The sequence below is a fragment of the Parambassis ranga genome, chromosome 14 (assembly GCF_900634625.1).
Source record: "Parambassis ranga chromosome 14, fParRan2.1, whole genome shotgun sequence".
Lineage (NCBI taxonomy): Eukaryota > Metazoa > Chordata > Actinopteri > Ambassidae > Parambassis > Parambassis ranga.
This window is the reverse complement of record NC_041034.1, coordinates 13,369,525-13,383,915: the sequence shown is the minus strand read 5'-3', so window position 1 is coordinate 13,383,915 and position 14,391 is coordinate 13,369,525. Positions and strand designations below refer to the sequence as shown.

Below are 14,391 nucleotides of genomic sequence, written 5' to 3'. Positions count from 1 at the left end.
TTGTTCATCTCACAGAGGACATTCCGGGTCAACTTCAAGTTTCTAGTTTTTCAAATATTAAGCAATTTCGGTCTGCCAAATGTATCTCCTCCTACAAATTTCAAGCGACAGACTCCATTTTAGTTTTAAATCGCTCATTAGATACTGCTCTATAAGACTTGTATTCAGAATGTTCTAATTCCGAATCGTTTCCGCACGCAAGGCTCTCAAAGTTGGAGTGGTTTTTTGGTCTCCTCTGCTGCTACCATGGTGACAGGCTGACACACAGAGGCACACCAAGCTCTGAATTATTGTGATTCTCCAGCAATTCAGAGCAATCCTTCACATCAGCGTCCAAAAAAATGCTTCAGCTGCAGCAATCAAACTTTTCTAGTTACTGTAGCTGCTGTATAAGCATATATATATATATATATATATATATATATATATATATATATAGTATAATGTATAATATATAATATATAAATACTTTATTTATTATATTTTGCCTATATTATTTGCGAACTTTATTTTGAAGAACAGACGTCATACGCGACCGGAAGTGGCCCTTTTAGGTTTGCTGCTAATGCTAATGGACCCGGAACGGTAAAGCAGCACTCCGAAGATGGCCGGGGTGTTTGAGGTGGAGGTTGATGGAGTAGAGCACGACCACGGACTGCAGCATCACGATGAAGTGAACCAAGTAAGAGTCTTGAGTCACACTGAGGTATCGAGACAAACAAAATAGATGCGGGAGGAAATTGTACGGTAGTGTTATTTGCCAACGTAGCAGGTTCTCACGGGCTTAGCCTACCGTAAGTAGCTAGCTACCGGTCAACTTAGCCATCTGTTACCAAGCTGAGGTGTGTGTTGATTAAGTGCATTTAACACTAAATGTGAATGACGTGCTCAAATCAAGCTATAACGCATGGACAGTTATTTAACAATGCTAAGCTAACTAGCGGCATATGTTGCCATATGTTTCTTGTTTTTGAAAATTGTGTACTAATAAGAAACCCACAGAGCCCTATGTTCGCTGATACGCTTTAGATAAAAACCCTTTGTACAGCAAACACAGCTGATGTGGCTGAACGGGTCAAAGGTCGCTTATTAACAAGTGATTTGCCAGTGGCAGAGGAAGCAGTCTTACCACTTCCTGTTGAATTTCAGTCTTCTAGTCAGATCTAGTTTAGTTAAATTGTCAAACCATTGAGGTTACAATGCACATGTTGAATTAAGTTCAGTGTTAAAACCTCTTACTCTTATAATCACAGTGTTTAGTAGGAGCAGAGTAGCTCCATAAAAACTGACAGAATACACACATCCTTATCTGTTGAATGGATTCCATGTCAATGGAAATTTGTTAGTAGGTACTGCCCTGCAGCTTTGTGTGTAACGTGTGAATGTACTAACCTTAGTGAGATAATGTTAGTTTTGCATGCCATACACCTACAGTGATTACAGATCGGCATTTACTCCTATTAATATACAGTACTCTGTAGGATCTGATGTGTTTTTAGCATAGCCATTAGTAGACATTTTTATTCGTTTACCATTTTGATTATGATTATTGCATCAGTTCTTTCTCCTAATTTGTGATTTATTGTTTTTAGTTTTTCAAGTGTTATCATGTCAATAATAATTTTCCTTTCTTTAGTTTGATGTGTCCAAGCTTTCACCAGAAGAAAAATGGAGGTCAGTACTTTGCCACACTTCTATCCATTTAAATCTATTAATGCTAGTGCAGTGTGACACTAGTGTGTGTAATATGATGTTAAGGACACACCTATCCTACTTTGGTGTAAGCCAACAAATCATGTAGCTCTTGGCAATTTACCTGTTTGTTAAGTATATATATTTTTTTCCGCAGGGTGGAGCATGCAAGGATGCATGCCAAACACAAAGGCCATGAGGCCATGCACGCAGAAATGGTGCTGATCCTCATCGTCACCTTGGTCATCGCACAGCTAGTCCTTGTGCAGTGGAAACAGAGACATCCAAAGTCGTACAATGTAAGGCACAAAATAAACAGACACCATGTATGAAGAAGTATAATTCAAGATAAACAATTACAACAGTTAGCACCTTCTGGCACAATTATGAGAACGAGAAATATTGGGTTTTCTTTTTGTTCCACCTCATCCAAAATATGAAAGTGTGTAGCTTATCTTAATGTCTTTATCTTAACAGGATGTATTGATTATGGTAACTTTTTAACCCCTGGTGTATGTGTATGTTATAACATTGATGCTCTGCTGTCTTGTAGCTGGTGACACTGTTCCAGATGTGGGTAGTTCCTCTCTACTTTACTACCAAACTTCACTGGTGGAGGTTCCTGACCACATGGTTTATCTTCTCTGTCATCACAGCGTACATCTCCTTCCGCGCTACTCGCAAACCACTGGCCTGTACCACACCGAGGTGCAACCATCATTTACACACAAAAAACCTCTAAAGAAAAGGGTCTACCCTTTCATTAATACGAAGATAAGTGTCCATTGTAACCAAGTTCTGATTCTTTGGTTTCTGTAGGTTGGTGTACAAGTGGTTCCTCCTCCTCTACAAGATCAGCTATGCCACAGGAATAGCTGGCTATAGTGTTGTTATGTTTACACTTTTTGGTATTAACCTAATATTCAGGTATGTGATGTCAGTGTTATTTTCATCTAATAACAATAACATGAAGCCCATCTTTTCCAGCATAGTGTTTTCTATGTAATTTGATTATTTTCTTTATGATCTCTGTTCACTGTTTGGCACTGTACTGCCTCTAGATGATGCTGTTTTGTCTGTGGTTTGTTATTTGCTACGTGTGTGCACTCATACACCTTAATACATGAAAATCAGTACAGAACCCAGCACACATCAGGATTATAGAATATGATGAACAGCTTGTTCATCGTTGGTGTTTGTGGTAGTCAGCCAACTTAGTATCAGTAAGTCAAACTTTGTCTTCTTGGGCGGTAACCCTGTTAAACCTGTTTTCTTGAACGGAACACAGGTGTATGTATTTAAGGGTAAATACAGAGCAGATTTACAAATCCACTGCTACTTTAGGATATTTCCATTTTGTGTGATCCTTAAAGCAAACTGTTACGTAATCTGCTTTACAGTCTACAGTGGGAAATGAAAGTTGCTACATTTAGTATAATAGACAATTTTAATGTCTATTAACAGAAAGAGAATATGTTATTGTTTGTATACCTTTACCAATACTTTCAAATGTTTTTGTGTAATCCTAGAATTAGTCTTTCATATCTACAGTACACAGTGAGCAGGCCCTCTTCCACATGTTGTGGTAATGTTGCTATGGTTGCCAAAAATGCATAAACAAGACACTAGTTAGAGAGAGCCTCTGCCCACTGGAGGTGAGGTTGCAAATTGCTAATGTACTTGAAACTACCATATTTGACAAATCTGATTTAGATTAATTCCACTATTGACTTAGGCATGTCGAAATAATGGCATTAAAAGCAAGCACACCCACTAAATACTTAATGAGCGTGGAGCTGGTTCTACAGGTCAAAGAATTATTCATTTATTTGCTCACCACAAAATGAAATAAAAAGTCTGTTAAAACGTCAGTGCCTTCACAATTTAACATTTGTGAATTTCAAATCTATAAGGTTGTAGATTCAGAACAAAACATCAGATCACTATGAACGTTGTTCATGAACAGGAAGATACCTTAAACCTTATTACATATTCTTCCTGTGTTAATTGCTCCAGAACATGTGTACTTCCTACAAAAAAATGTCAGATAAATTTATACTTCCTTGTATATGAGACAAACTTCATGAGATTTGATGTACTGATGTTAATAGAAGTTTAACTTTTTCGGGTTAGTAAGAACCTGGCCAGGAAAATATAAATTGAATTTAGTGATGAAGGAAAACTTGCCATTGCTTTCCTAACATTTCTATTTATTTGTTCAGTGAACAGTTTTTACGGACTATATTGTCAAAGGACTAAATGAACATTGATGTTAAACACAGCTTTAGCAACACTAGCCAGAACCATGACATGAATAGTGTGTTTTCTGTCCAGGATAAAGCCTGAAGATGCAATGGACTTTGGTGTTTCACTACTATTCTATGGCCTGTACTACGGGGTCCTGGGCAGAGACTTTGCAGAGATGTGTGCAGACTTCATGGCTTCAACGGTTGGGGTAGGTGGACAAACTACAGGCACACATTATTCCTCTGTTTTGTTGTTAGAGGTAATGACTAAGCGATTTTAATTGTTCTTTTTTTCAGTACTACAGTGCATCTGGCATGCCAACCAAGCACCTCTCTGACAATATCTGTGCTGTGTGCGGTCAGCCCATCCTCGTAGATGTCAGTGAGGAAGGGATTATAGAGAACACATACAGATTATCATGCAACCATGTGTATCCTTCCTCACATGCCTGGTCATATTTTCTATGAGGACCTCTCTTATCAGTGAAAGAGAAGTTCAGATGCATGCTGGGAATGTTTTATTTCTATAGAAGGAATCGGCTGTAACTACAGTGTGTACTCAACCCAAAGAGGAATGAACAAATTAAGTTGCCCTTTATATTTATACCAGAGAGTTGATACACATATTCATGACTTCCCTCAGAGTTAATATCTTCTGCTGTGTGTAAATTACACAGCCTTAGATAGTGTCACTCCAATAAGGTTGTTTCTACACCTTAGTCGTGCTCAGTATATACATACATACTTTGCTTACAGATACCATTTAAGTTGGTATGTTGACTAATTTAATTCCATATAGCAGCTGGAATTCCCAGCTAAAAAAAGCACCTAATAAAATGGGAACCAGAACTAATTTTACATACCGTAATTGAAAAGGTGAAAGATGTCAGCCTGCTATCTTCTGTTGACTTTTGTGTCATTGTGTAAAATGCTAATGTTGATATAACTGCTTAATGTTTAAACCTGTACAGGTCTGAGCTAGCCTTAACTCCACATCCAGGTTCCATGAGTTCTGCATAAGAGGATGGTGTATCGTTGGCAAGAAGCAGATGTGCCCATATTGCAAAGAGAAGGTGGATCTGAAGAGGATGTTCAGCAATCCGTATCCTTTTCATTCTCTAAGTTCATTCTTCAAGTTTCATACTTTTGCTGTTGCTCTGTGTTATCCTTTGTTAAAACAAACACACAAACTGGGGATGTTTACAGGTAACATCTATTCTTGAAAACCCTGTTGTGCTAAATCACCGTGTCTTTCTTGTAACTGTGTGGAAGCATTTACAGTAAAGTATTTAGGTGACTTTGCAGGCAGCTCATCATGGTCTATTTAAAACAGGATTTGGGACAGTTATAGAATAGAATAGAATAGAGTTTATTTGTCACATGTACAAGTACAAACATACTGATACACAGCAAAATTATGTTAGGAGTACGCCTCCAAGCCGCAGCAGATATCTGCGCCGCCACACCAAGGATGAGGGACGAAAACAACAGATACGAAGGCAGCCGTTTTAGGTCAGGGCAGGGTTAGGGAGGGGAGTGTATGTGCGTCAGTTCCATGGGAGTGTATGCGATAGTAAAACTGAGACCGGCGGGCAGTACAACAGCTGCTGTGCTATTCTTCAGGGCCGGGAGAGGAATTCCGAGATCCGAGGTTCCACGAGCCCAGGGTCGTGCTTTGTTTTTTGTTTTTCGGTACGGCAGGACAGCTCCCACGCAATTCAGAATTATGCCTACTACCAATGTCCAATAGATAAATCGATCCTCCACATCTTCCAGGGTCAGTGGCTGGAGACATACCAGATGCCAGTTTCCCAGGAATCACTGACATATCCGCCAGCGAAAGTCCCTTCAGGGCAGAGGGGTTCTCCCGGTGATGTCTTCCTTTGTGAGAAAATGTTGTCCAATGCACTGAGCGACCAATTTATTAGCTCCATGTCAAAAAAGTATCCCAAGAATAGCAAAGCAGGGTGTTCAAGGGAAAAAAGTCACAAAAACACAGGACAGGAGAAGAGCGAGCAGAGCGCAGAGCGGGAGCAGTAAGAAACACGTCGGCACTCCTTGAAGGACAGATAAGAAATAGGGTTATAGGTTTTATCCCTCATTCTTGTTCCTCTTTTAACTCAGAAAGAGACTGTTAGGTGACAGTGACAAATGCATGCAATCAATTCAATTATATTTATGTAGCAGAATTGTCTCAAGAATTTAGAGTCTATTTAACATCCAACTCTGGTTACCGTTGTGTTTTCCTTAACCTATTTATGTTAAAGCTGGGAAAGGCCGCATGTCATGTATGGACAGCTTTTAGACTGGCTTCGCTACCTGGTGGCTTGGCAGCCTGTTATTATAGGATTGGTGCAAGGCATCAACTACATCCTGGGTCTGGAGTGACCTGCAGACTGACACAAATGGACATACATGCCATGTGGAGAAGATGTGCATTGGCTCTAAAGACTGAGGGCCTAACATGGAACTAAAACACCAATAAAAAAAGTGTCTATACTTTTTGTACATATTTATAGGCACATATCTGTATTTACAGTTTTGGAATTTTATTAGTCATTTGAATTTGGATGTCTGTGTCAGTTCCCGGGATTTACTTCACACAGCATTACACCTTAATGATTGGTTGGTACATTTGCTGGCCTAGTAAAACGGCTCACAAAATGCGGGAGGTGCTTTATACTAATTTATGTCTTAAAGTGTTTGTTGATGAGTAGTTAATGGATCATGCTGGAGTCTGAGTAATAAATATGGAATGGAAACCAGCACAAACCACCGCTTCCTCTGCCTTTTACATGCGTTGCTTCATTCAATGGAATTAGTCATAATGCTACTTGACACTGGTCACATATATTTTAAACTCCTCTGACATCAGTTTCCTAAGGGCTCATAGTCATGTGCTATGTGAGGAGAGGTATTGTCATCAGAGGCCATAAAGTGCTAGTCATACCCAAACAGGGCTATACCTCATGTAGTTCTAATTCTAAGATGTCTTGATTTCAAAATATCCACGCTGTCTTCACGTCATTTGCTTTGACCTTTGCACATCATGAAGTCTTATCCCAACCCCTGAAATCAGAGAGGGACCCAAAAATTAAAACGGAGGAAGCCAGAATAACATCTCGGAATGATCCTTTAACTCTATGGAAGTGCTGATAGTGCCAGTCTAACGTTTTCTCATACATACAATACGTATGTGGGGTTTCCAAACCAGCTTTTACAGGTACATGATAACAACAAATGCACCACCGTGGCAATTTTCCTTCCATCTTTTCCTCAATCTTTAAAGCGACTGTGTACAGCATACATGCAGACATGATCATTTTGTTTTTGTTGTTAATGTTTTGATCAAGAACCATTAATAAAGGTCACATGGTTTAGATGCTTTGTGGAACTGTTCTCTGTGCATTCAGCATGTAGAGAATATATTACCACATGGAATGGAGACTGTGATTTAGTCAGCATGTGAGATTTATGTAAGATACAAAGGTGTGTTGTCAACATTACTATGAACATTTTAGGGATGAAGGAAATCCCCGTGTACTGCGTGGGTGAAGAGGAAGTAGATTATGTTTGTGTATATATAGTAAACTCCGAAAGCAATCAGCAGCTGCAGTCACTCACTGGAGGAATCGATATGAAGCTGTTATCTGTTGTTAAAGGTAATCACACATGATGCCAACCTCTGTGTTTTTCTATGTATCGTTGTTGTGAACATGTTGTGTTTCTACCACAGCTTTGGGATCTCTGTGCTTGGTGTTTGCTAGTGGATACCCAGGTACAGTGCAGCTTTGTGAATCGCAGGTTGATTTTTATGTCCTTAGATTTTTGTGCTAACCTAAATTTATTTCTTTTAAGTTTCTGAGGCCGATTCTCCCGAGATCATTGGGCCAGATCACATCCAACTTAAAGTTAATTCAGGTAACACCTAAATCTAGTACAAGTATATTACATCATTCTCTTCCAGGACATCCTAATGAATGTGTACTGCTGCTTTTCAGGAGAAAGACTGGTTCTTCACTGTGATGCTTTTACAAACTGTGAGGAAGATGAGGCAATGATCTACTGGCTCCTCAACGGCACCTTTCCTGAAGAAACACTTAGCAGAGAGAGAATAGTGGAATCACACAAGTGAGTACTTTATTAATGTTTTAATCTCAGTACAGTCCTCTGCATAAATGTGTTTGATGACTGCTGGAAAGATTGTTTTAAATATAGTCTTTAAAAAACAATTAAGACAACAGTTTTCTTTGACACAATCTGAGCACAACTGTGCTTTGCTTTAGATCGACTTTGGATCAGGGTACAATCATCCAGAAGAGTCTGGTATTGAAGAACATCACATCAGAGGATCTGAAATCCACCTTCACATGTGTTGTGACCACTGCTGTAGGAATGGCCCAAAAACACATAACATTGGCAACAACGATTAGTGGCTGTAGTAAAGACTGACAGACACTGCTGAAAAAAAAAAAAAAAAGGATTTCTGTTTGCTGTGTACAATGAATGCAGAATATATACAGAATATTGTAACACTACATAATCATTTGAAGTGCTTGGTATCCTTGTGTGGGCTGACAATAAGCCACCTTAACTGTGTTAACCCTTGAAAAATACACTTTATATGGTGACAAAGTTGAAGTCCATTTTTTCACAAACTCATGCATTGCTGCTAGTGGTAAGCACTAGTTATGTCTGTGGGACAGGTGTCAGCATAAAAGGGGTTGTTTTACAACTATATTGGAATGCAATATAAGTAAAGGCTAACGGCGCATAGAAGCTCATCTATGTTCATTGGTTCAAAAATAAGGTCACGCTGCTTAGTTGTGTCTTAAGATGCACATAATAAATGTCGCATTTAGTGGGATTTACTTGAAATGAATTTATGAGCAATTAGCAAAGAATAATTAAGGATATGCATATTTTGTTGTCTTGCCACCAATATTTTTCAATAGTGCATTAAAAGCTTTTTGATTTCAGTTTAAGGCTAAATGGCCTTAAGGATGGTGTAACATGTAAACACAGGCAAAAAAAAAAGACTACCGTTAGTGTCGGTTGAAGAGACATCATTCACTGTTCATCCAGTCACGGGATAAAAACAGTGCCAGGAGTCCTGATCTTCTCAGTGACTAAGGTGTGATGCTGAGTCCGAGGCGTGCACACCAAGCTCCTCCAGGCAGCATTGCAAGTTGATTTTCCTGTTAGGATCCTGACAATCTCTGATCCTCTTTCTGAGGAGACCTGCAGCGTCTTCAATGGAAACTGGCTGCTTTATAGGTGGAGCAACAAAAGACTGGAGAAGTTCCAGGTTTGGTTTATGCAGCATTCCAAACAGGAAACGCAGGAACAAGTCCAGTTTGCCATCCTCACACTTCAGGCTTTTGTCCACAGCAGTCTTGTACGGCTCCATGTCCTTTTGTGCCTTTAACATTCCTTTCAACATGCTTTTCCCCTGGCTGCTAGAGGAGAGAAATGTGTAAAGAGCAGCCAGGTACTCCTGCACGGTTGGATGGATAAAGCTCAAGACAGTCTCACGACACATGACAGATATCCGTGTGACGTAAAGTGTGCACAGGCCACTGTTGACCACTGCCTCCTCATCACTTACTCCTGTTGCTTTCCAGTGGGACTTGCTTATCCTGAACTCGCCTTTTTCCAGCATGGTGAAGGCCACCTTTCCAAGCTTCATAAGGAAATCTCTTTCTTCATCTGCACTGCGATGTGGAGCTCTTAACAGACGATGCTGACGAAGGAGCACAAACAGCAGTTTTGTGTACATGTAGGTGATGCTACTAGGTAGGGTGGCATGTGTCCCCTGTTCCCTAAATCGGTGTTGACACTCTTCGGCCACCAGTGAGCAGAACAAGGGGAGGTGGCACATGATGCGGAGGGTTTTAGAAGAGTTGATGAACTCAATCACTCGAGCTGCCTGCTCTGGATCCTTGAACCACTTCTTGAAGTACTCATCCTTGTCAGGCTCAAGGAAACCCCGCAACTCTATCTTATCGTAATGTGTATCCCAGGGGAGGTAGTGCCTTGTTTGTGGTCGAGCTGTGATCAGGAACAGGCCTTGGAAGTGCAGTCTGCCTCTCATGAGGTTGACAACAATGATGTTGAGTGTGGTAGGCTCTTTGAAGTTGCTGTAATAGTCTGTTGTTTCAAAGTCAAGCTTCTCTGTGTATTCATCCAGACCCTCAAAGACAAACAACAACTTGCATTCACTGCATCTGTAATCCTCAATCCTTAACTTTTTTGTTGCTGGGTACAGTGTTTGTATTATTTCTAACAGGGAGATTGTTGAACCCTCAAACTGTTTGAGCTCTCTGAATGGCAAAGGAAACAAGAAACCAATGTGCTGATGTGATCGCTCTTCAATCCAATCAAGTATTAACTTTCTGATTGCCATGGTCTTCCCTGATCCTGCACTACCAATCACCACTATAAACTTTACTTTTGTAAAATCATTCCTCATCCGTTCAGCGCTAAAAATATCCGGAACAGAAAGCAACGTCCCTGCCTTTCGGTTGGTGTTCAGTTTTTTTATGGTCATGACCTCATGTTCGATATTTGGGCCATTGTCACTGGTGGTTGTAATGTGAAGATTAGTAAAGACATCAGCAAAGGGCTTTTTCTCTCCCTCCATGGCCACATCCTCACAATACTTCTTCCTCAGTGTCTCACGTAAATCGTAACGCACTTCATCTAGGGAAAAAGGAAAAAGTGTATACATGTACATACATCATTCATAATAGTAACACTGCAAAGATGTGCTGCAGTGAACTTACTTCTGAGGCACATAGTCTGGAGCTGGGTGATCAGCCTTTCCTGACCTAATCTGGTAAGGAGGTGTTTGGTGATCTGTAAAGACACTTCAAGGGTGTAACACTCCAGCAACCGGTCCACAAGGTCCAGTATGTCCATGCTTTGGATGGTAGTAGTATTGAATGTCTGTGGGTAATTTCTCCACAGCATCCGTTTGAATATCTGCATGTCTATCTCTGATAGCTTCTGAAGTGTGTCACAGATGGCCTAATTAAAAAAAGAATAAGAATTTTTTTTCAATTAAATTGTGTTAAAAAATGTTAATAAAAGCAAAATACTATAGACACTGACTTTTAGAGTGAATCCAACTGTCAGAGATGGATGTCTGATCTCATTTGGGTCTTGGATTAACTCAGGCCTGGAACAAGGCTCAGCAGTGTCTTCTTTGCTTTTCACCCTGGTGAGAACAGGACATTTTAGTGCATATCAATTACACTCTCACACAATAACAAGTAGAAGTGCTCCAGCACATGTATTTCTTACTTGGGAGTCTTCTTTTCACAATCGTCACTATCGAAGGAGTAGCAGCTAGAGAATGAATCTGCTCTGTCCAGCTGGACCCTAGAACCAGGAAGCAATAATGGATTATACACACAGTATTCTTTAAATTACAATTAAATTGATGCTTTAACAGTGTTTCCCCTGACCCAGCTGAACAATTATTTGAACTGTACATTGAATGAAACATTGAAACATTGTGTGTGTGTGTGTGTGCGCGCATCAGGGTGGAACTGTGCGATACAGAGCGCGAATGAGAACTGTAAATAAGACAATTAAATAATACAATGGTAGGAGAAACACTGCTTCAAGCTTTTCTGAATGCTCTGGTCTTGTCCGTACTGTGTGAAGGATCTTTGATCTTCCTCCAATATGTCCGAATTCTCCTCACTTGTCATTGACCTGTAGCTCTGAGCTGGATTCAAAGCCTGTTCCACATAATGCCTGGAAGAAAGAGTGGGTGACAGTTTGTTAATTGCTTAGTGGTCACACAACAAGCAATCACAGGCTTAGGCAGTACATCCAAGACAAGCTGCTAATGTTAAGGTCAGTGTGCTCTCTGTGACAGCATGAAGGCCATCAAGTCTGCAGTACTGAAACTGGAGGCAAGAAGTATCCATGAAGATTGACTGACAAGCATGACATTTTTTTGGTAAAAGTCCTGCATATAGTCAGGACATATGTGTCTGTATAAGGTACCCATCCTGTTAATTCAGTGAATATTTACTCAAAAATATTATTTTATTATATTTACTTTTATCTAGGAGAGATATTTGATAAGATATATTACATTAAATCCACCTGATGTGTGCATACAGCAGGATCTCAATACAAAGAAGTTCACTATTCAGTCCACTAGGGGAGTCTGCTGACCTACCACTCTTACCGTTCTGTTACATGTTACATACCTTTAAAGGTAGGGTAGGAGATTTCATTCTGATACACTTTTTGTTAAATAAGTGTAACTTCTCTTTACAATCCAATAGCAACCAATTAGTTCCGCAGTTTCGCTTCAAAACGAAGAATATTAATCATCTGTAGAAGCTATAAAACGCTAAAAACATCAGCCAATCCTCCAGGTGGACCCTGCGCGGAGTATTGGCTGGTTGTCACTCTCTTCCTGCTCTGCACGCACCAGAGCGGAGTACGTGCATCATGGCTGAAGTCACAGACTGGTTGGGAGGCGTGGCTTTGGGGTGAACTCCGAGAGAAAGGAGCGTGTGTTTACTTTCAAAATCTGGCTGACTCTCACTGAGTTTTCAAAATCTCCTACCCTACCTTTAAGATAAAAATGAGTCATTATTTCAGTGCTAATAAGTGAAGCATCTCTCAGTACCAGTTGCTGGTATCCATCGGAGTCGGCCCCAGATCAAGAGAAGGTCTTCTCTCTGGAATGTAGAAGATATCCTCATCTTCATCCACCTCGTTTTCTCCTCTCTCCGAGACTGCCCGGCCAAAGGAAAAGCTACCTGATGGTGAGGCCATGGACTCATCCATATCATCCATTTTTTCCCAGAGAGGGTCAGTTAAACAACCAGGCACTGCTAATGATAACCTTTTTTCTTTTTTTCCAGGGAAACCAGTCTGAACCTGCAGAACAACAAACATAGGACCAGATATTCAGGTTTTTTTTGTTCATGAAAACAGAAAAAAAGAAAAGTACAGTTAACAAGTAGAGTTAAATATATATAGTTTTGTCACAGCTGGTGAGTTTCTCTGTGAACGTGTGGATGACTGTCTGCAATAATACATTCCGTCTCCCGGTGTTTAATGTGCAGGTCGAGCCACTGTAACGCCGTGATCAATACTGGGATTAATTTTTATCGCCACCTTTTGGACAGACACTCTCCTCTGTGCGCCGTGTTTGCCAGCTGCTCAACTAAACTGCCCATCGTCGTTGTACTTCCTCCTTCTGTCTGTGTGTTCTGCACCTGAAGAAGCTTTTGCGCTTCTCCACATTCATCACGACCTTCTATTGTCATGCTGAACGCCCTCTGTTCTCTGTTCTCGTGGAGTATGGAACAGCCCGTCAAATAGAAGCAAATTAGTTTTGCACAGTAAGTATATAGTTTCTTAACAGTTTAAGAGTAAACTTAAGACATTAATTATTCAACACACACTCTATTGTAACTTAATAGAGCAAAAATGAGTGAATAGGAATTTGGCATACCTTGCTCTGCTGCACTTCGTTCCAGGAAGTGTCTCCTTCTCTGCTGAGCTACTCTACAAGAGGTCTCATAAGACCGTTACTGCCACCTACAGGCCAGAAGACTGAACGACATGCGGCCTATGGTTTAAAAACTATCATGTGTTCCATACTAGTCTGTTAGAGATTATATTCCTGAGTTGAAAAAGTAAAAAAAATATAAAAATAAAAAACTAATGTTTGTACATTATGTAGGCCTAATTGATTTAATATATGCTTTTAAATGTGTATCTGACCTGAACAGATTTCTACTAAAATACCAAAAGTGTTTTTTTTACTTTTTCATTTTTTATGAAGATATTACCATTTGTGAATGGATCATATCTGTATATGTAACAACAAATCCAGTATTCTGTAGGGAAAAATGTAATTCTACAAAAGGGCATTAAATACCAACTGTCCACATGTACCAATAAAAATCTGTGGCCTTTTCCACAGAAGGCGTAAAATGTCACAGAAAATCACAGGTGTAAATATTGAAGCTAATTGTGATGGATGAATACAGCTGGCCCAGATCTGGTCTGATTAGTGACAGTCTTGTCACTCTTGTCTTGACAGTCAGTCCTGCAACACTGGTGAACAGAACATATATATATATATATATATATATGTCAGTATATTATCATATATAATGTCTAAACCAACATAATGCAGAGAAGCTTGTTACAATGACACTCATTTGCCCACAGTTCAGGCTGAAGATTTGTCAAAGTACTGGCTGTTATGCTAACACAGGCCTGTTACACTGACCTATTCCTTAAACCCAGTTTTGTTTTTATTTATTTATTATTACTCGGGGTAACTGGTAGACTACAATGCTGTGGTACTCCCATGTGCAGTGTGCTCCCCAAGATCAGTAAACATACTTTGATGTGTAAAACAATTGGTGGAGTTCGCCTTGAACTTTCTTCATAATTGGAATGGTTG

General features: G+C 39.9%; 3 protein-coding genes across 3 annotated transcripts; 2 read left to right on the top strand and 1 right to left on the bottom strand.

Annotated features, from left to right (window-relative positions):
• The first annotated feature begins 544 nt into the window (after positions 1-544).
• On the top strand, positions 545-7,318 carry rnf121 (ring finger protein 121). The gene is made up of 9 exons (XM_028420725.1): positions 545-682; positions 1,637-1,674; positions 1,850-1,991; positions 2,246-2,400; positions 2,512-2,619; positions 4,027-4,147; positions 4,236-4,369; positions 4,939-5,040; positions 6,206-7,318. Exons 1-9 carry the CDS (start codon positions 605-607, stop codon positions 6,324-6,326), a joined length of 999 nt encoding a protein of 332 aa, XP_028276526.1. The 5' UTR covers positions 545-604; the 3' UTR covers positions 6,327-7,318.
• A 140-nt stretch (positions 7,319-7,458) lies between these two features.
• LOC114445653 (interleukin-1 receptor type 2-like) lies at positions 7,459-8,579 on the top strand. The gene is made up of 5 exons (XM_028420726.1): positions 7,459-7,600; positions 7,675-7,716; positions 7,797-7,859; positions 7,940-8,069; positions 8,225-8,579. Exons 1-5 carry the CDS (start codon positions 7,462-7,464, stop codon positions 8,388-8,390), a joined length of 540 nt encoding a protein of 179 aa, XP_028276527.1. The 5' UTR covers positions 7,459-7,461; the 3' UTR covers positions 8,391-8,579.
• On the bottom strand, positions 8,075-13,474 carry LOC114445650 (NACHT, LRR and PYD domains-containing protein 3-like). Its single transcript, XM_028420724.1, has 7 exons — positions 13,429-13,474; positions 12,595-12,848; positions 11,601-11,702; positions 11,244-11,321; positions 11,052-11,157; positions 10,724-10,967; positions 8,075-10,640 (listed from the first exon to the last, which is right to left on the bottom strand). Exons 2-7 carry the CDS (start codon positions 12,762-12,764, stop codon positions 9,061-9,063), a joined length of 2,280 nt encoding a protein of 759 aa, XP_028276525.1. The 5' UTR covers positions 12,765-12,848; positions 13,429-13,474; the 3' UTR covers positions 8,075-9,060.
• Between the last annotated feature and the right edge of the window lie 917 nt (positions 13,475-14,391).